At 33.1% G+C, this 22,262-nt stretch overlaps 1 protein-coding gene across 11 annotated transcripts in view; it reads right to left on the reverse strand.

Annotated features, from left to right (window-relative positions):
• The window catches only part of VPS13B (vacuolar protein sorting 13 homolog B), a 766,991-nt gene that overhangs the window by 688,667 nt on the left and 56,062 nt on the right, over positions 1 to 22,262 (reverse strand). For all 11 annotated transcript variants that reach the window (XM_059902238.1, XM_059902239.1, XM_059902241.1 and 8 more), the window contains exons 5-8: positions 17,313 to 17,480; positions 13,333 to 13,514; positions 7,472 to 7,646; positions 470 to 738 (exon numbers count right to left, since the gene is read on the reverse strand). In XM_059902238.1, the coding sequence (XP_059758221.1) occupies positions 470 to 738; positions 7,472 to 7,646; positions 13,333 to 13,514; positions 17,313 to 17,480 (794 nt within the window). The remainder of the gene's footprint in view (positions 1 to 469; positions 739 to 7,471; positions 7,647 to 13,332; positions 13,515 to 17,312; positions 17,481 to 22,262) is intronic.

Genomic DNA, 22,262 nt, shown 5'->3' on the forward strand with positions numbered 1-22,262 from the left:
TCAAGATCTAGATAATAAAAAAAACTGGACTATCTTAAAGAGAGGTGAGGAAAGAGAGAAAATGTATATAAACAATGCTTTAAAGGAATTTTGCAATGAAAAGACAACACAGAGATGAAACAGTAGCTAGAGGGGTACATGAAGTCATGGGAGATTTTTTAATGTGCATTTCTTTTTCAATGGAAATACTAAGGCATCTCTGTATGCCAATTGAAAGATTCAGTAGGAAGAGAAAAACTTTCCATGAAGCTATTAAAAAAGGAAAGTGGAGAAGGCCTTAAGAAGACAAAAAGAGACCAAAATTCAGAGATTTCAGATGAAGGGACATATAATTTTATGAAGTAAAGATTGTTAGACTCTTGTCTCACATCTACTAAGTGTAAAATAAACTAAGCCACATTCTTACTAGAAGTCAAAATTTAAGCATTAAAGTTGAGAGATAAACAGCAAAAAAAAAAAGGAAACCTACTTTGAAAGTCACAGTTGCCTTTGTACAATAAAATCCTATAGAAACAATAGGATCCTTCAAAGTCTGTGCTTTTTGTTGATGTGTGGTTGAGGTAGGATCATTCCCAAGGTAGTCTTCCTCACCATCATCATAACTCACAATTGCAGGCACAAATGACCAGGCCCATGATACCCATCCCTGTGGCTGCTCATCCTCTTGCTGTGAATACAGCTCTTGGCCTTTGTACTGAGCAGGATACTGCGTATCTACTCGTGTTTCATCTTCAGCACCTATCAATCAAAATAAAGTCATTTTAAATAAAGGGAATTAAAGCAAGAGGACAATTAGGAATTTAAATTATATAAAAGTTTCTCCCACATGATTCTTTCTACATATAAAGTATGAACAAGTCACACATTGGTTATTATTATTTGAAACCAATAACTTAGCATTACTATTTTCAAGTTTCTATATATTGTACTGCATAAATTTCCTTTCATAGTCCACAGTGTTATATGGGGAGTAGTTTATTACATACTTTTAAATGTGTTTGATAAATACAAAGAATTCATTCTTTAGGAATTCACTCATTAATTTAAACAACAACAACAACATATAACCTACCTTCCAAAAATAAGGCTAAGGGGCTGAAAAAATGACTTTTCTCAGAAACGTAATATCAGAAAAATCCAAGAAAAGTTCTTGATTTCCTGATGCACCCAACAGAGAAAGAGAATGGCAAATATTCCTAGGCAGAATGTGCCCCCACCAAGAAAAGAATTATCCCAAAGAATGAAAGTAAATGTTATAAGGAAACTATTCTCATATGTAGTTAAGAAAAATAATAGTGACTTTCTTATTAGTAAATAACATCTTTCCTATTCTATAGATGAAAAATTATAGCAAAGAACTTTTATGTGGTTACAAATTAGCAGACTAAGGATTTAAATTCCAACCACTGTAACTTATTCCACCTTTGTAAGACAAAATCCATCAAGGTCCCTTAATGTTATTCTAACAATACAAACAAAAGAGGCAGATCATCATGGAATTTAGGGAAGAAATTACTTTTTTAAAAATTCATGGTATAAGCAGCCTCCAGCAGATTCAAACATATCTACTCTTCACTGATAAATCAATAAATACACACACTCCATTAAATACTATCTTCATTCAGATTCACTTCCAGGTTTTCTGGCAAGAAAAACTTTGTAACTTTTTTAATTCTCATGACAGGAGACTCTTGGAACATCGTACACTTTTAGGTCATGACACATGGCTATTGACCTCTTTCATCTGGGACAAAAAAGACTTGATAAATAGTAACTAGAGTACCTAAAATACAGTACCAAGAGACCTTAGCCATTTTACTTCAAAATAAATTATAAAACTTACAAATCCAGAAAACGTTTTACTTGATCTTCACATCTTGCTATTAACCATAAATATCATATAAGTTTCTACTGGGGAATAAATAAAGCCTGTTATTAACTGTCCCTTGTAAGATCTCAAATTGGACATCATCACTGAATATCATCTTGGTTATAAAACAAAAAGTCAGGTTAGCTCAACCCAGGACCAGGCTGGGTCCAAAGAGATGGATTCTGGACCTCTCTTGTCAAAACCAATAAACAGGAGGAGTATCCCACTGCTTGATCTTTTGAAACAAAAGAAAGAAACATCACTAAGAGAAGTCTAAGAAATCAGTCACTATAATTTATACTTAATATTAATTAAAAATTAAGAGGGATTTTTGATGAAAGATGGTTTTGAAGTTCTAAATCTTTGCTTACTGCCTTGTAAAAAGAATGAATTGTGACCTGGAAAAGAAAAAAGCATCTCTTTGATCTCTGGTCAGAATTCTTAAAATACTCTTTGCCCTTGGAATGGTGTATCCTAACATCCTTAGATGAGAAAACAGAGTATTGAGTCCAGGCAGACTGAGGTGGCTAGAGTTTGCAGGGCAGAGTACCAAACAAGAAAGACCTGTTCAGGGTGAGAGCTCCTGAGACCTGGAGAGGGTCCCACTCCAGTCCTCACCTAAGTATTAGTTTCATGTAAGGAAACTACTGAGGCCATGAAAAGAACCACCAGAAAGGGGCAAAGAAAAACATCCCCAAGACATAAACAGAATTGGGGAAGGACACCAAGGCATATTAAAATCAAGGCGCTTAAAACTTTCCGAGAAAAGGTTCACTGGCTTCACCAGAGTGTCAAAGGAGTCCGTAGCACACACAATAAAAGGTTAAGGATCTCTGCTTTAGACAGATGAAAAAACTAATTCAGACTCATTTGGAAGCAAGCAACCCTCTTTTTAACATCCATAAACAAACAAACAAACAAACACCTACTCACCTTCTTAGATCACAGAAAGGAATAGTTACAAAGGAAAATTTTGAAAAATACATTTGATCAGAATTTAAAACTCTGCTCAAGAGACACGTATTTAAAAATGAATTAGGCAACTCAGACCGGCAAAAAATACTCCCCAAGTGTATTTGACATGTATATGACAAAAGACTTGAATTCAGAATATATAAAGAACCACGTGTATGTATAACTGACTCACTTTGCTGTATAGAAGAAACTAACACAACATTGTAAATCAACTATACTCCAATTAAAAAAAAATTAAGAAAAAAAAAAAAGAACCACCAATCAGTAATGAAACCCAAAAAAGTTTTAAAAATAGGCAAATACTTAACATAAACTTCACAAAGGTAGATATATTAATTGTCAATAATCACATGAAAAAATTTCAAAATAATTGATCAGGGAAGTGCAAATTAAAACCACAATGAGCTACCACAACATATCCATCCAAATAGCTAAAAGTAAAAAGGACTGACAACAACAAATGTTGGCAAGTATGTGAAGCAATTGGAACTCTCATACATTGTTGATAGGAATGTAAAATGGCACAACCACTTTGAGAAAACAACCTGGTAGTTTCTTCCAAAAAAAAAAAAAAAAAAAAAAAAAAAAAAATATATATATATATATATACACACACATATATTACTTAACAAATTCCACTCTTAGGCATTTACCCAAGAGAAAGAATAGCACATGTCTATAAGAGACTTCCAGAAGAATGTCCGGGGCATCTTTATTTATAATAAACAAAACTGGAAATAGTTCAAGCTTCCATCAACAGGGGAATGGCTAAATAAACTATGTTATATTCATATGGTATAGTCATACAATGTACCTAGCAATAAAAAGGAAAGAAATACTGATATATACAACAACACAGATGAATCCCCAAAATACGATGCTTTTAGGGCAGTGAAAATACTCTTTATACCATAATGATAGATAGATAGATAGATGTATCTATCATAGAATGTACAACAGCAAGAGTGAACTTTAACTAAACTATGGACTCTGGGTGATAATGATGTAGGTTCATCAATTGTGACAAATGTATCGCTCTGGAGGGGATGGTGATAATGGGGGAGGCTATGCAAGTATGACAGCAGGGGTATATGGGAAATCTCTGTACCTACCCTTCAATTTTGCTGCAAATCTGAAACTGCTCTAAAAATTGTCTTAATAAAAAGTTTTTTAAAATTAAAAGTAAAAAAAAATATTATGCTTAATGAAATAATCCTTTCACAAGAGAATTCATACTATATGATTCTATTTATATGGAATTCCAGAATCAGCAAAAACCAATCCACGATTTTTTAAAGATTCAGAACAGGGTTTTCTTGAGTGGAGTTGGGGTGGGCAGGCAGCTGGAGCGGGGGATGACTGGAAAGAGGCATGAGATAACCTGGTGAGATGTTAATGACCCATATCTTGATGGGTGTTCTGCATCACATAGGCATACTCATTTCTCAAAACTTCTTAAATAGTATACTTAAGATTTATGCATTTCACCTTGTGAATTTAATCTTCAAAAAAAGAAAAAGAACCATCAATAAATATAAACTCTAGTTAATGAAATGCTGCTGAAGTCTAGGGATGCGGTATACTGATGTCCATAACTTACCTTGAAAGGCATCAGAAACTGGTTGAATTGATGGAGAGAAAATGGTGTTAGATGAACAGATATATGATACAGCAAATGTGACAAAATATTAATTGTAGAATTTAGATGATGAGTATGTGGGTGCCCACTGTATAATATTCTTTCAACTTTTCTATATACTTGAAATTTATCATAATAGCATGGTGAAAAAAATGAATTGAGCAGCTTCTATATGCTAGGTTTTGTTCTAGGTGTTAGATAATGAATTGCTAGGACAGGAACAATGTCTAACAGGAATTCGCTGCCTAGTGTGAAATGAAGTAAAATGTTTTATACCTACATATGCTTATTAATGTTCCCTAAGCTTTTTTTAAGGTGATAAAAATTTTTTATTAGGCTATAATTTAAATACTATAAAATCTGGCCTTTAAAAGTATACCATTCAGTGGTTTTTAGTGTAGTCACAAAGTTGTACAACCATCATCATTATCTAATATTAGAATATTTTCATGTTCTAAGAAACATGAAACTCCAAAAAGAAAACCTCTACCCATTAGCAGTCACTCTCCATTCCCTCCTCCCCACAAGTCCAGGTTACTAATCTCCTTTCTGCTTCTACAGAACTGGCTATCATGGACATATCATATCAATGAAATCATACAACATGTTCCTTTTTGACTGGCTGCTTTCACTTAATGTTTTCAAAGTTTAGCATGTATCAGTATTTCATTTCTTTGTATGGCTGAATAATATTCCAGTGTACAGATACACCACAACTGTTTAACTACTCATCAGCTGATGGACATTTAGGTTATTAAACTTTTTGGTTATTAAGAATAACGCTGCCGGGCTTCCCTGGTGGCGCAGTGGTTGAGAGTCTGCCTGCCAATGCAGGAGACACGGGTTCGCGCCCTGGTCTGGGAGGATCCCACATGCCGCGGAGCAACTGGGCCCGTGAGCCACAACTACTGAGCCTGCGCGTCTGGAGCCTGTGCTCCGTAACAAGAGAGGCCGCGACAATGAGAGGCCCGCGCACCGCGATGAAGAGTGGCCCCCGCTTGCCACAACTAGAGAAAGCCCTCGCACAGAAACGAAGACCCAACACAGCCATAAATAAACAAATAAATAAATAAAATATTTAAAAAAAAAAAAAAGAATAACGCTGCCATGAACATTCACATACAAGTTTTTATGTTAGACATATGTTATCGACTCTCTGTCATATAACCCTAGGAATAGAACCCTACCTAGGCTCATATGGTAACTCTATGTTCAACTTTTTGACAAACCAGATTGTTTTCCATTCCCACCAGCTATACATAAGGGTTCCAATTTTCCCACATCCTTGCCAACACTTATTATGTGTCTTTTTATTATAACTACACTGGTTAGTGGCTGTAAAGCAGTATCTCACTGTGGCTTTGATTTGCATTACCCCTCATGACTAACGATATTGAGCATATTTTCATGTGCTTGTTGGCCACCTGTATATCTTTTCTGGATACATGTTTATTCGGTCTTTTGCCCATTTTTTAATAAGATTATTTGTTCCTAAGTTTTTTTTTGTTTGTTTTGTTTTTTTATAGATTAAGGGGTTTTGTTTTTGTTTTTGTTTTAATTAACTATTTTTTGGCTGTGTTGTGTCTTAGTTGCAGCATGTGGGATCTTTGTTGAGGCATGCAGGATCTTTTGTTGCGGCGCAAAGGCTCTTCATTGCAGTGCACGGGCTTCTCTCTAGTTGTGGTGTGCCGGTTTTCTCTTCTCTAGTTGCAGCACGCAGGCTCCAGAGCATGTGGGCTCTGTAGTTTGCAGCCCGTGGGCTCTCTAGTTGAGGTGCCGGGGCTCAGTAATTGTGGCGCACAGGCTTAGTTGCTCCACAGCATGTGGGATCTTTGTTCCCAGACCAGGAATTGAACCCGCGTCCCCTGCATTGGAAGGCGGATTCTTTACCACTGGACCACCAGGGAAGTCCCTGTTCCTAAGTTTTAAATGCCCTTTTCTAAAGGTTCGAACTATGGAAGTTAATCATCATCTTCTCCAAATTTTTCCTGAGTCTCAGATCCAACACAAGTCAAAGCCAATCATCCCGTGCACCATTTTTCTACTTCAGATCATTCATACCTTTATTAAATCAAACATCTTATCATTCTACCATACATCATGCTTAACTAACTGTTCACATGTCTGTCCACTCCACTGTATATTAAGATTTTAAGGAAAGAGAATTTGTCTCTGTATTCTCCCACATTTCTTTATCTCTACATTCTACCACATTCCCAGCAATAATGTCTTACACACAGTAGGCTTTAGTAAAAGTATAATGAATTGAATAACTGAAATTAACCCACTAAGTATCTTTCAATGAAGTATATACTTCTTTAAGTAATGCTCCAATTAATTAAGTAGGTATCCTTCAATGAAGCATATAATTAGGTATAATTATAGTCAATTATAATTACATATAATAATTAAGTATAAATAACTTAATAAGTTATAATAACTCTTGCTGAGACTTTGCAGAAAAATTATCAATATAGTTGTTTCTTGAACAACAAGGCAGTTAGGGGTGCAAGCTGAAAATCCAGATATAACTTACAGTCAACCCTCCATCATATTCACAGTTCTGCATCTAAGGATTCAACCAACCATGGATCATGTAGTACTGTAGTACGTATTTACTGAAAAAAATTTGTGTACAAGTGGACCTTGCGCAGTTCAAACCCATGTTGTTCAAGGGTCAACTGCACTATAATTTACTAGGAAATCTTGAGGTTGGACTGCCTTAACTTTTATGTAATGTATATTCCAAACACTTATACCTATTAGAAATATTCAAGTTATTTTTAACATGTAGAAAAAAGAAAGTCAGAATAGTATGCAAAATGTAGGAAAGAAAAAAATTAGTGTCAAACAAGCAAAATAAAATCATCCCATCATATTAGAACACTGCAAAACATAATCTAATGTTGTAGTTTTCGAAGTTTCACAATAGTGAAAACACTTTGTAAAAACAATAGTTATAAAATAAAAGTTTTTGTTATATTTACCTGCAATGTTTCCTAACATATCTTTATTGTGACACGTAGAATCTTCTGTTTCTCCATCTTTAAAATTTCCTATTTCTCCATAGTAAAGAGCAATCCCAAGTTGCATTATACGGATAAACATAGGCAATTGTTGATCAGTGATAGAAAGTTTCAAACTCTCTACTAAGGTATGAATCTGTATTTTGAAAAAAACAAAAACATCAACAAAAGCATATTCAAAGGGAGTACCACTTAACATAAGTAGAGAAATGTTAAGTCTTAAAATGGAATACCATAAGAGAAACAGTAATGTCCCAACATTTCTAATATTTAAGCCAAAATAATAGCTTAAAATCTTAGGAATTTAAACAGATTTTTCTATGATGATCAATACACTTTAGATAGAAACTATATTAATCCAAACTATTTAAGTGGAAATAGAAATGATAATGAGAAGATACAGTCACACTGGATTTCCAGATAACTTTTCCCAAAACTTCTTGTTACCAAAATACCCACCTTATAATGTTAAGAGTACGATAGTACTCCAACAAAAACCATAAAGATCTCTGTCACAACTAAGCATAAAAGTTTCATGTCATTTTAGTAAGACTTTAATCACCCTTTTCAGCTTTATGAACCAAAAAGAATACACACACATCCTAAAAACATATGTTAACTGAGTCAATTACTAACATAACTACGTAAGTATGCACATGATAAAATGATTATTGTCAATATGGAAAACCAAGTGAAAATATGATCAAGAAAATTTCTCAAACAAACTTTAAATAAAAGATTTAAACATGGTATAAAATTTATAACATGAATCAATTATAAGAAATAAGATTAATTATTATCAACAGGGCACAAAGCAGTCCAATCTAAGTTCTCCTTATAGAATGAGACATCAATAGAATATAAAGACAGCCTCAGTGTAATGATTTCCTGCTGTTACATAAACATGGAATAAAACCAATTAAGCCATAAAGTCAAGTCTCTTGGAAGGTTTATTTTAACTAACTGGTATTTGAGTGTCTATGAAACATGAAAAAGAAGTAATGGTAATCATCATATTTTTAGGGCTAAAGGCACAAAATATTGTACTTGAAGGGGAAGACAGTTGTGTGGGGAGGTGTAAAATACCATATTCAAATATGAGTACAGGTTTCTTAAAACTGACTTAAAAATCATACACTGAATAGACCCTGAAATGGGGGACAGGTTGAGGGGGCAGGCACCGCAGGCCTGCCAAGCTCTTCTTCAATCTGAGGTTTCTCTGCCACACCCTTTAAATACCATACAGCACCAACAGCACCAGTGATAACCTGTCTTAGCAAAACCAGTGTCAACTCTGTGTGTATGTATGTATGTATGTGCTTAAAATACTATACACACCAACATATATATCTTTAACATATATAAGATATTTTACACACTATATGTATATACATGTAAATATCTTTAAAATCAATAAAGTTAAACCACAATAGAAAAACTGACCAAGAACCTGAATGAATTTTTCAAAGAGAAAATAATGGCCAGTGAACATATTTTCAAAAATCTAAGTTTGATAATAATCAAATAAATATTAATTTGTATTATTTTTGCTGAACAGGTTGGCTTTTTTAAAACATGATCATATTTAAGGATAGCAGGAGTGTAATATAGGCACTCCCCTAATGTTCATGAGCATATACACTGGTTAAACCTTTCTGGAAACAATTTTGCAGTACAGATTACAGGCCTTAAAAAAGTTTAAACCCATTAATAAGATATTTGCAATTACAGAAATCTCTCCTAAGGAATTAATCAGAGATGTGGTCAAAGATTTATGTGTAGACTTTCATTCCTCTGAAAAACTGTTAAGAAAAAGTAAATTTTCAAAAACAGGGGAAATGTTAAATAGATTACATACCCTAAGCTCTACATCTCATAGATGATACAATCTCTTAAGACATATTTATTACTCACAAAAGATAGAAAATTACAAAAAGCCCACCCAAAATACAAATAAACTCAAAAGCCACTTAAACATATGTGGGAGTCTTAGACAAATAATTAGGGTGTCTGGAACATTCTGGGAAATTCCCTGTCTTTGAGATGATCAATGAGGTTAACCATGTCCATTTAATACTTATTTCCAAGCACTAAGAGTTGGAAGAATGATGGGTCTAATTCAAAACAGTAAATTTTACATCACAGTAGTATTAAAAAAAAAAACCTCTCTCCAAGATTTACAAGCAGCTCATGCAGCTCAATAACAAAAAAAACAAACAACCCAATCCAAAAATGGGCATAAGACCTAAATAGACATTTCTCCAAAGAAGATATACAGATGGCCAACAGACACATGAAAGAATGCTCAACATCATTAATCATTAGAGAAATGCAAATCAAAACTACAATGAGGTATCATCTCACACCGGTCAGAATGGCCATCATCAAAAAATCTACAAACAATAAATACTGGAGAGGGTGTGGAGAAAAGGGAACACTCTTGCACTGTTGGTGGGAATGTAAATTGATACAGCCACTATGGAGAACAGTATGGAGGTTCCTTCAAAAACTAAAAATAGAACTACCATACGACCCAGCAATCCCACTACTGGGCATATACCCTGAGAAAACCATAATTCAAAAAGAGTCATGTACCAAAATGTTCATTGCAGCTCTATTTACAATAGCCAGGACATGGAAGCAACCTAAGTGTCCATCATCAGATGAATGGATAAAGAAGATGTGGCACATATATACAATGGAATATTACTCAGCCATAAAAAGAAATGAAATGGAGGTATTTGTAATGAGGTGGATGGAATTAGAGTCTGTCATACAGAGTGAAGTAAGTCAGAAAGAGAAAAACAAATACAGTATGCTAACACATATATGAAATCTAAGGAAAAAAAAAAAAAGGTCATGAAGAACCTGGTGGCAAGATGGGAATAAAGACACAGACCTACTAGAGAATGGACCTGAGGATATGGGGAGGGGGAGAGGTGAGATGTGACAGGGTGAGAGAGTGTCATGGACATATATACACTACCAAATGTAAAATAGATAGCTAGTGGGAAGCAGCCGCATAGCACAGGGAGATCAGCTAGGTGGTTTGAGACAGCCTGGGGGGGTGGGATGGGGAGGGTGGGAGGGAGGGAGATGTGGGAGGGAGGAGATATGGGAACGTGTGTATATGTGTAGCTGATTCACTTTGTTATAAAACAGAAACTAACACAGCATTGTGAAGCAATTATACTTCAATAAAGATGTTTAAAAAAAAATTAAAATAAAATAAAATAAAATAAAAAAACCTCAAAATTTAATTTCAGTTAAGCATAATGGTACCTCACACTCAGTGATTACCAAAGTCAAAAACCACCTGTCAACAAGCTTATTTATATTAAGGTACTTTTTACAATAAAATGTCATGGCTAGTCAGTTTTGAGAAAAACTTAGATGCCAACACTAAGTTTTCCTCAAGTTCACTTATTTTTATTTTCCTCTAAGTTAGCCACATCCTAGAATGGACAATTAAATCTGTACTAATGATCAATACGATTTTTTTATATAGTAAGGCTTCCCTATATCCATTACTTGCTTTCAAAATATATCTTGAATTCACCCTTAACATTCCCCAACTTTACTAGCAGATTCAAGTTCAAAGAAGGAAAGTAAGTTCATTGTCCTGAGACAGCGGCATAATTACTTTTGAATTAATACTTTTCCATGCTTATCTTTGCCTAAGAAGCTAATTCAAAAATAGAAGGAAAAAGTAACAGAATTTAAACAATGTGTGCTGTATGATGCATAAGGAAAAAAAAATACATACTCATGACTGAGCACTACCAAAGAAAAATGGGTGGATTTCATATATAAATACAAATTTAAGTACAATAAAGCTACATAAAATAGCAAGTGTTTTTAAAAATGTAATGTAAAAGTAATAAATAATTTATATAGCCATGCCCAAACAGGCACAGTAGTCAATACCAGTGTTCGGACTTAGGGCCGGCTTTTCCATTATAGTACAAAAGCCTGTAATTCAATAATAAAAATTCATTCCACATTAAAACTTAGTTATTAACAAGATCACAAGTCACTGTGTGAATTCTTCCTCAAAGACAGCTAAATAGGTAGATAGACAGACAAGAGGTACAGAAAACTGTTATGCAATAAAAGAACACAAGATTTACACTTAGAGAATAACTATATACATTAAAAATATTTACCAGTACCCTGGAGAACAAAATGAAGCAACTGACAAAGGATTAATCTCCAAAATTTACAAGCAGCTCATGCAGCTCAACATCAAAAAAACAAACAACCCAATCCAAAAATGGGCAGAAGACCTAAATAGACATTTCTCCAAAGAAGATATACAGATTGCCAACAAACACATGAAAGAATGCTCAACATCATTAATCATTAGAGAAATGCAAATCAAAACTACAATGCAATATCATCTCACACCGGTCAGAATGGCCATCATCAAAAAATCTACAAACAATAAATGCTGGAGAGGGTGTGGAGAAAAGGGAACCCTCATACACTGTTGGTGGGAAGGTAAATTGATACAGCCACTATGGAGAACAGTATGGAGGTTCCTTCAAAAACTAAAAATAGAACTACCATACGACCCAGCAATCCCACTACTGGGCATATACCATGAGAAAACCATAATTCAAAAAGAGTCATGTACCAAAATGTTCATTGCAGCTCTATTTACAATAGTCAGGACATGGAAGCAACCTACATGTCCATCGACAGATGAATGGATAAAGAAGATGTGGCACATATATACATGGAATATTACTCACCCATAAAAAGAAACGAAATTATGTTATTTGTACTGAGGTGGATGGACCTAGAATGTGTCATACAGAGTGAAGTAAGTCAGAAAGAGAAAAACAAATACCATATGCTAACACATATATATGGAAACTAAAAAAAAACAAAATGGTCATGAAGAACCTTGGGGCAAGACGGGAATAAAGACGCAGACCTACTAGAGAATGGACTTGAGGATACGGGGAGGGGGAAGGGTAAGTTGGGACAAAGTGAGAGAGTGGTAGTGTACATATGGACATATATACACTACCAAATGTAAAATAGATAGCTAGTGGGAAGCAGCTGCATAGCACAGGGAGATCAGCTCGGTGCTTTGTGACCACCTAGAGGGGTGGGATAGGGAGGGTGGGAGGGAGGGAGACGCAAGAGGGAAGAGATATGGGGATATATGTATATGTATAACTGATTCACTTTGTTATAAAGCAGAAACGAATACACCATTGGAAAGCAATTATATGCCAATAAAAACGTTAAATAAATAAATAAAAGCTTGTCTAAAAAAAAAAAAGACATTACTGAAAAATTCCCATTGACTTAAAATTGTAATTACATTTTGATACCACAGGTAAAAAGCTAAAATTTCCTAAACCAATAAACTAAGATATTAGGTAAGCAAATTTAAGTCTCGTAAAGTTACCTAAGATAAGGGTCAATAACTATTGCTATCACATAAACAATTTATAAGGATTGAAATAAAGATTGATCTTCAGTCCACCATGGATATAAATACACTTTTTGATATGATCTCCTCTATCTACTTGAAGAGAAAAACACTAATCAGGTGGACAAACTAAAAAAGAAACTACAGTCACAAAAAAAAAGTTGTCCTCAAAATAACTCTATTAGAACACACAATACAAAAAGTTATAATATGTAACAAATAACATAAAAGTTATAAATAAAACATTTTTACAAAAAATAATGGTTTATATATTTATGAGGTTAATTTCTTCTTTGCTTTTTAATAATAATTAGCATGCATGAAAGTCAATAAGGTAGAAACATGCAACTCAACTATTAGAAAAAGAAACACCTACTTTAATAACAGATGGCATCTTGGAATTTAGGTTATCATATGTAAAATGCAGACGTGTTCTGAAGGAACATTTGTACAATAAAGGATCCTGGTAAAATTCTATTTTACCACTAGCATTTCGTTTATCAAGACAAACTGTACAGTCGGAAAAATTGATAACCTTTCTCAGCACCAGATCAGTTGCTAAAAAGGAAAGAAAAACATTTTAAGTAAAAAGGAAAGTTAGAGGAAAAAAAGTCAATTATTTATTAGTATAACAGTAATAAAAATAATAGAAATAAGATTAATAGAGCATTTAATACATGATGTCAGAATCTATAAAAGAACTTCTCATTTATTATATCATTTAAATCTTCCAACAACCTCAGGCACAATAATCCCCATTTTATATACAAAGAATCAAATAGAGCCTAAAGAAACGAAGCAGCTTGCCCCCAATTTGCTTGACACCTAACTACAAATTTAAGACAAAGTTTATGAAAAATTTTGCTACATTTCACTATCTGCCATGGAATATTAAATAACAATAAAATAAAATTCTTGAAAAACCATATTAAAAAATATTTTGAGTAACAGTCGCTCATTTAACATTTATTTTACACTGAAAAACTTACTGCTACTCTCAAAAACTGCACTCTTCATTATGGTAGCCACCATCTATACGGTGTTATTTAAATTCACCTATGAATTAACTAAAATTATATAAAACTAAAATTTCAGGTCCTTGGTTACATTAGCCACATTTCATGTACTCAAAAGCCACATACAGTTAATGGCCAGGGTACTAGACAATAAAAAATAAAACATTTCCATCATCACAGAATATTCTAGTGGTCAGCACGCCTCTAAATAATAACTAATGAAGAAATTACAAAATTACCAGTAATGGTATAAAGTTTGTTTTCAAGGGAATAAAAATGGAAACAATTGCTGGTAAAGTATCAAACTAGAAAATAAAACCTTTAGCAAATTTATTCCTAACTAATAAGCAATTCCTAGGTAAACATTAGGCCCAAATCTACTTGGTCAGTGACTTTCAGCTAGCAACTATCCACATGCTATGGCCATGGGAATCTTCAAAAGAATAAACTATACTTTCTATTTCTGAGTATATCCTGGCAATCTCTAATTAATTCAACATTTAATTTTCTTTTCTTTTTTGGATTTAAGTTTTTAAGAAGTATAAAGAGTATGCACATGTATGAAAACAGTAAAGTTTTATTAAGCAAATAAATATCAAATTTGTCTGTTAGCTGAAAAGAACACAAACCTACCATATAATTTCATTTTACATAGTATATAAATGATTAGGTACTGTTATTATATACATGTACATAAATTAAAGAAATTATCATAATAGAACAAGAAATGAAAGAAACCAGCTAGATGCTTCCTTCCCTCTCTTTATAATAATTATAATTCACTGAGTATTTGCTATTAGACACTACACTAAATCTTTTACATCCATTATCTCTTATAATATTTATACGGCTCTGTTTAAAAGCTGTGGAACAAAGGCACAGTAAGGGTAAATAATCTGTAATGTTAGACAGTTTATAAAGAGCAGAGGTGTAATTCAAACTCTGACAACCTTACTCCAGAGCATATGTTCTTATCCATTATGCTATAAGAATATAAAGTGATCACATTTCAAGTATATCCTAGAAAATTTTTCAGTGAGAGAGGAAATTATTAAGCTTTGAAAAATATTTTTCTTAAACACGAATATAACAGGAACTATCTTAAAAAAATACAAAATGAATTCTGGTTCTGGTACTTACTTTACATAATGTACTACAATTTAATCTATAAAATGAGGATAATAACTATGTCTATCTAACAAGCACTGTGGAAAATGATTCTGCATTATTTTGAAAATGTGAATATTTGCATATCCTCCCATCTAACTAACCCACTCCTAAGTACTACATATGTCCTAAAGAAATGCTTACATGTATGCATAATGTTTTCAAGATTCATCCATGTTTTAGCATGTATCAGGACTTCATTCCTTTTTACAGCACTTTTTTAAAGCAATTAAATGATAAAATTTAATACAGCAGTTAACTCTAGGAGGAAGCAAGGGAACAGGACAGGAAAAAGTACATTGGAAGGGGCAAACTGTTAATGTTCTAGTTACTTAAAGGGTAAGCGTTCATTATATTGTGTTATAACAAGTGTATGTTACATACATCCTTTTAAGTACCAAATGTTGCATTAAAAATTAATAAAAGGGGAAACAGTATCTACCTCAGAAGCTAAAGGATTCAAACAAGATAATTAACTAAAAATAACAACAAAAACAATAAACAGCACCAGGCACAGCAGTTAACAAGCACTCAATAAATGGAAAATACTCTTTGCTGTCTTTACCACCACCATCATCATGAACTTTCATGTGGTATCATACTTGACTCTCATAAATATACTGGTAGGTTGTTCACATTTACAAATGACTTACCCAAGGTTGCACTAGGTTAGTGTTGGAGGGAAGATTTGAACCAAGATCTCCTAACTCCCAATCCAAGACTCTAATTCATTATAAATAACTTCCCAGAGTAATATTTGCTTTACTTCTATGTAAAAACTATAAATGACATTACTTCCCCTAAAATGTCAACTCATTTATTCAATCCTGCATCATCCAGTTCTGTTTGTTTTCTATTTTTCATAACTTTTTATTTTGGCATTTTAACCAAATATTTCTTTCCACAGAGGATAAGAAGGAGGCACTGAAAATGTCTCAGAAGCAAAGTTTGGGCCCTTGCATATGCTCTTATTTATGCCTCACAACAGAGCTGCAAGATCAGGATTATTCTTCATTATTAAAATGTGAAGGCCAAACCTTAAAGAACACACAAAAACAAAACTATATTCCAATTCTTCTAGTTCCTATTTGTATGCCCTAACAAGGCAAGTTAAGTAACCTTGAGACTCAATTTCACTTCGCTTTCTTGTAACTAGGACTTAAAATAAGTAAATGAATATATGACTAAACGAATGAGAAAGGATATCACTTTATGGAACTGTAATGAGAATCTGAGAAAATGAATTTAAATAATAATAATAGCTGCTCATTTTCTGAGTGCTGACTATGTATAAGACACTTTTATGCTATGGTATGTATTTGAGGAAACTAAGCAACAGTGAAGTGAAGTAACTCACCCAAGGTCATACATCTCTATGAAGTTGGGAGAGCCAGGATTCAAACTCAGGTAGTCAACTTTAGTGCCATCACCTTTAACAATTATGTACAATGGCGAGTCACAAATAAAAGGTGTTCACAATAGTCTCCTTAATATGTTTTCCAAAAATACCCACTGCTTACCCTATCAGAACATGTATCAACAAGTGTTGTGCCTTATTTAACTATTATGTCTTCTGACAAAACTAAGAAGCAGCACTATTTTTTCAGAGCTCTTATTTCAAGGCTGGACACAGTGCCTACCTTCCATGTAGAACATAATAAATAAAATAATAATAAATATTTGGTAGTTATTAAATTATATTATTACTTAATAGTTCTTTTAATATAAGCAGAAGGAGAATGCAGCACATAATAAAGGAGGCTTTGGGATTATCCAAAAATTCCAAATATGCTCTGTAGTACACAAACCTAAAACATAAATCAGTCAGGTACACTGTTTTGCCATTACTGAACTATGCAAAAGCAACATGTCCCCTTTTCCTCTTTCACAAACATTCAAAATTTTAACTAAGTATTATTTAATTTTTATTCCTTCAACCCATAGCATTGTAAAATACTATATATAATATTTGAAGCAAGAATGTGACTGGTAAGAAAGAATAAAAATTAATATAATTGTATGCTAAATTTTACATATGTGCATTTTTCCAGGCTGAAGGCATAAAGCTTTCATTAGACTTATCCAGGAGCCTGGTGGCCCAAAAAAAGGTTTAGAATCCAAGACAACTGTTGCAACAATAGAAAAGGCTATACTCTTCTTGGCGTTTACTCACCAGAAATATCCATGAATGCACGATCCCACAATTCACCCACTGTATAGCATTCTGCAGAAGTGATGTTGACTGAAAGGACAATATCATCTTCAACATATTTTAGTATAAGATTATTTATAACAATATTTACGTTATTTACAACTCGTCTAATCAGACTCTGCACGTAACCTATAAAATAGGGGAAAAAAGAATCCAATTAGAAGTTAAATCTATCAATAAATAATTATTCTTAAAATGTTACTAAACTTAATGTATGTGAAAGATGGGTATCGTTTATCATATTTTGCAAAGATGAAACTAACATTCAGATAAGTAAACAGGCTTGCCAAAGAGACACAGCTAATAAGTAGCAGGTCCACCCCAACAAAAACAATTACAAAGAAGTTCTATATCATGAAGTTTCACATACGAAGAGAAACCATAGAAGCCATACCTTTTAACAACATAAGTGTAGATCCCATTCAAAGATTATCCTAATCTACAAGTACTTTGTCTGATTTCTGCCTATTTTATAAACATTTTCCCAAATGAAACAATGTTACTATATACTGATTATACAATACATAAGAGGAAGAAGAGCTTCTTTAAGGTTCTTTTTTCAGCTACCATTTTCTCTTCCTACTTTAAATACCCATAAAGACATTCAAAAACGAGGCCTGGAGGAAGAAAGATAGAAGAAACAAGACCATCATAATGGATTCAATGATCTCCACTTACTAATGTATAATACTGAAACACGGAAGGGGGGAGAATATGACTGAGGAAGAAAACATAGAAAGTATTAAAGAAAGAGAGGAAAAAGAACACAATGAAGAAGACAAAAGAGAAAAGTAGGGAAAGAAAGAAAACAGATAAAGCATAATGAGAATTCATAATCTCAGAAGTTTCTCACACAATAAATGTGTATATAGATATATTATTGAGGAATATAATTGAAAATATAAGTGAAACTAAACCTAAACAGCATTTAAAAAGACAAAGGAGAAAAAGATTAAAAACTTTATTCAAATGCATTTTCCACTATAAAACCTATATAAAAACTAATTAAAATTTTAGCTATTTCATGAAATAACTATCTGCTTGTATTCTTTAAACCAGAACTTTACTGACAAAATAAAATCAACTTCTGTCAGCAATTGACATTGTTAACACCTACACTGAAGCCTGCTAGAAGAAAGCTTACTTAAATTTATTCAACTGCAAATGCTTGCAAAAACCAACTCCTTCATTCATTACCAATGGATACAAATAGAAAAGAAATGTAGAATGACTAAGTTCAAGTTTTTCTCATATTAGCAGCTTTTAGAGTGCCAATTATCATATGCTATAAAATTAACATATAAAATATCAATAAATTTAGGGAACAAATATTTTACGAGAGTAGATGCTAAAATGATGCTTAACAAAATCACGCTTCCAAAAGAAATTTTAAGTATCAAAATGTTCAACCTTAAAATGCATATTCCCCCCATGCTATCACTACTCAAGAGAGATGTTAAAAATGAACAGTTTCTGAGAAGTCAAGAAGCATGACTAACATTGGTTTTCCTATTTCTGAAAAACCTGTCATCAATAGAGAATTCATAAAATCCTCTTAAGAGTTTATGAGTTTTTATTGTCTCCCCTGCCCCAGAAGAAAAAAAAAAAAACTCTCAGAGACAGAACCAGAGAAAACATAATGCAAAGTAACATAATACTGTAAATGTATTGTAACTGACAGAAAACCTACTGATGGATTTTTCATCTATTTTTTAATATCTTCTTTCAGTTTCTCATTATACAAGCTGAGGTGAATAAGCCAAATCACCAAAGTAAAAGAATCAAGTATCTAAAAAGAACTACTTCTACAGAAGACTATTTATGTTTTTCTATTAAAACACGCAATGCCAAAGTAACAGCAACTAACCAACAGAATAAATGATACATTATCTCCTTAATCCCTCATAATAACTTAGTTCAAAGTTTGCTACAGAAAAACGTCAAAGAGCAGATCTAAGAGCTCTCATCACTCCATATTTAGAGACTCCCTAGGAATATATCTATTCAAGTGAAATAACAGTAATTCAGGTCTATTCCACAAGCATCTGAAAATGCAAGGTCACTCGGGATAAGAACCTCTAAGACGTCGTATTAGATGGCTCTAAAACAACAGCCTCCTACTTGTCAACCTTTCCAGAAATTCTTATTATTATCCAACTCTCTCCCACCCACAAACCCCATTCCTCCAAACACATACATCTAATGCCCACAGGGCCAGAAAAAACACTATGAATTTTCATTGACTTTGCTCATGATCTTCCCTCTGTGTAGAACACTTTGTCCATTCTCCCATCTTGTTCAGGCCCAGTATGAATGTCCTCTGCCCCATATCCTCTTCTCCAATGTCCCTCACCCTACACATCAACATTAAGGAGACTGTATCACTTTTCTTGGGCTTATGTTACCTCATAAGCCTGTCATTTGTATATGTTTATGTATAATTACCTTCTCTGTTAAACTATGAAATCCTAGAGAGCAAAGATTATATCTTATTTATTTATCTGATATGATTAAATTAAATAGTGTATGGCAAATACTTGGGTTACAAACAGACAGTACTTGCAATCAGTTTATCCTAACATGGTCACTAGGAAGCCAAGTTGCTCAAAAACAGAGATTCCATGGTTGATGACTTGGTTACAGCACCTAAAAACTCCCTCATCAAATTTTTGCTGTAAAATATTTTGGGGGGTTATGCAGCATAATATAGGCAACTTATAGTTAAAGGAAAAGTTAGTTCTCTCTAATGTTCTTGCCTTTTTTGTAAGGTTGAAATTATTTCAAAACAAAACTTATTTAGAAGGTTAAGAATAAGGATTCCTTATTGGTAATGCAGTAGAGAGGTTCTATAATACAAGAATTTTTTTTTTTTAAAAATCCATCAGCTTTGGTAACTAAAAGATAACTTAGGGCAGTTACTGTAGGAGCTAAGGAAAATAGCTGTGAGTTGAAGATACTTATTACCAGCATTATTATTTAAGACAGTCAGAGAAGTTCTAAACAACTAAGGAAGGGTAAAAAAGAGAAATATGTGTAAGTACTGACAAGAAGAACACAAAATCACCATTACATGAAGATGACTGTTTTTTATATAGAAAATCCAAAAGATATAACTGAAAAATACTGAATATCGATCAGCTAACAAAATATAAAAATTTGCTATTCTTCATAATGAAATGAAAAGATAATAAAATGGTTTAAAAAAATGATAATTCCAGCTAGCAATAAAAGATATGACAGCATTTTCCATCTATAAAAGTTTCAAATAAATATTTTTTGATAATAAAAAACAGCATTGGAACAAAAATGTGCTTGTTAGAAAATACTGTTAACAAATTTTTCACAGGGAATAATTTGGTTACACATGCCAAAACCTTAAAATTACTCACAAATTTTGATTTTATAGTTGATAAGAATTTCTAAGGAAATAAACAGAGGTGTGTGCAAAGATTTACCTACCAGTATGTTTGTTAAAGCATTTTACAAAACAGAAAATGAAAAATAACCTAAATAACAAACAAAAAGGGACTGATTAAACAAACTATGGAACAGTTACACAATGTAATACATGCCAATGATTAAAATAACATTGTGAAAAAATTAATGTCCTTGAAACATGTTCCTAACATTAAAAAACACAAATTACAAAAAAAAATGTATATGTGTATGTGCATACACACACAAAGAAACAAAAGTCTCTTAACGGTTGTACATCAAAATGTTAACAGGTTCCAGGTTCTGGGTAAGATGAAGTAAGCACATTCCACTCTTTCTCACCGAAGGTAGCGAGAAAACTTGGAAAGAAAGTATGGAGCAGCTATTTCAGGACACTGAAAAGTAAACAGTAAGCACGAGAGGGGAAATAGAAGAATGAAAATCAGAGCTTACAAAGACAAAACAAATAATAAAATGGTAGAAGTAAATTCAAACATATGGGTAATTATTCTAATTTAATTGTATTCTGGCCAGAGAGGATGGTCTTTATGATAATGATTCTTTGAAATTTGTCAAGAATTCCTTTTTGACCAAGTCTTTTTCAATGTCTATACATATCCAATGTGTGCATCAAAAGAATGTACACTGTCTTATCTGCTGGGTGCAGAGTTTTACATGTATCTATAAAACAATCTTGTTAATTGTGCTATTCAAAGACCCAGTTTGGGTTTGTCTGCTTGATCTATCACATTTCAAAGATAGGTTGTTAGGTACATACAAAGCCATCATATATTTTTTGGAGAACAGTACCTTTTACTATAATTCAGCATCTATTATATATGTCCATCAATGCTTTTGCCTTAAGTTTTATTTTGCCTGATCTTTATGTTATTTTTGGATAGTGCTTGTCTACTATACCATTTTCCATCTTTTCATTTTCAATTTTTCTTACCTCTCCATTTTACCTCTGTGTTTTAGAAGCCACACACACCTGGACATAACCACGCCTTCCTTTTAGTATCCCAAAAATATTAATTGTGCTTCCTTAGAGCTCCTCTTTGCTTTGGTTTTGCACTGTAGTTAGTAGTTTACAAAATCTCCTATACTAAGCCATTAATTCTCTAAGGGCAAAAATAGCCTTCAACTAGCTGCTCCAGCATAGAGCAATAAAGATTTGGGGAACTGAACAGCCTGCCTCCACTAAGCAATGTTTTGAAACTCAATCTAATTAGAATGAAATAAAAGCTCTCCAGTTATCACTTTTTCTGTTGTAAACAAAATATACACGTTAGGTATCTTGAAGGTTATTGACAAAAGCATAACATACTTTTAAAATGATCAATATATTAATGAGAAAGAACACCTGTATGGCAGAAATGGCTAGCTATCCATCAATATTTTGTGCTTCCCCTTCCAGAATGTACAATTGTTTCTGAGATATGACTTCTAAGATATACATAACGTCCATGAAGACAG

Source organism: Balaenoptera ricei, chromosome 17 (assembly GCF_028023285.1).
Source record: "Balaenoptera ricei isolate mBalRic1 chromosome 17, mBalRic1.hap2, whole genome shotgun sequence".
NCBI lineage: Eukaryota > Metazoa > Chordata > Mammalia > Artiodactyla > Balaenopteridae > Balaenoptera > Balaenoptera ricei.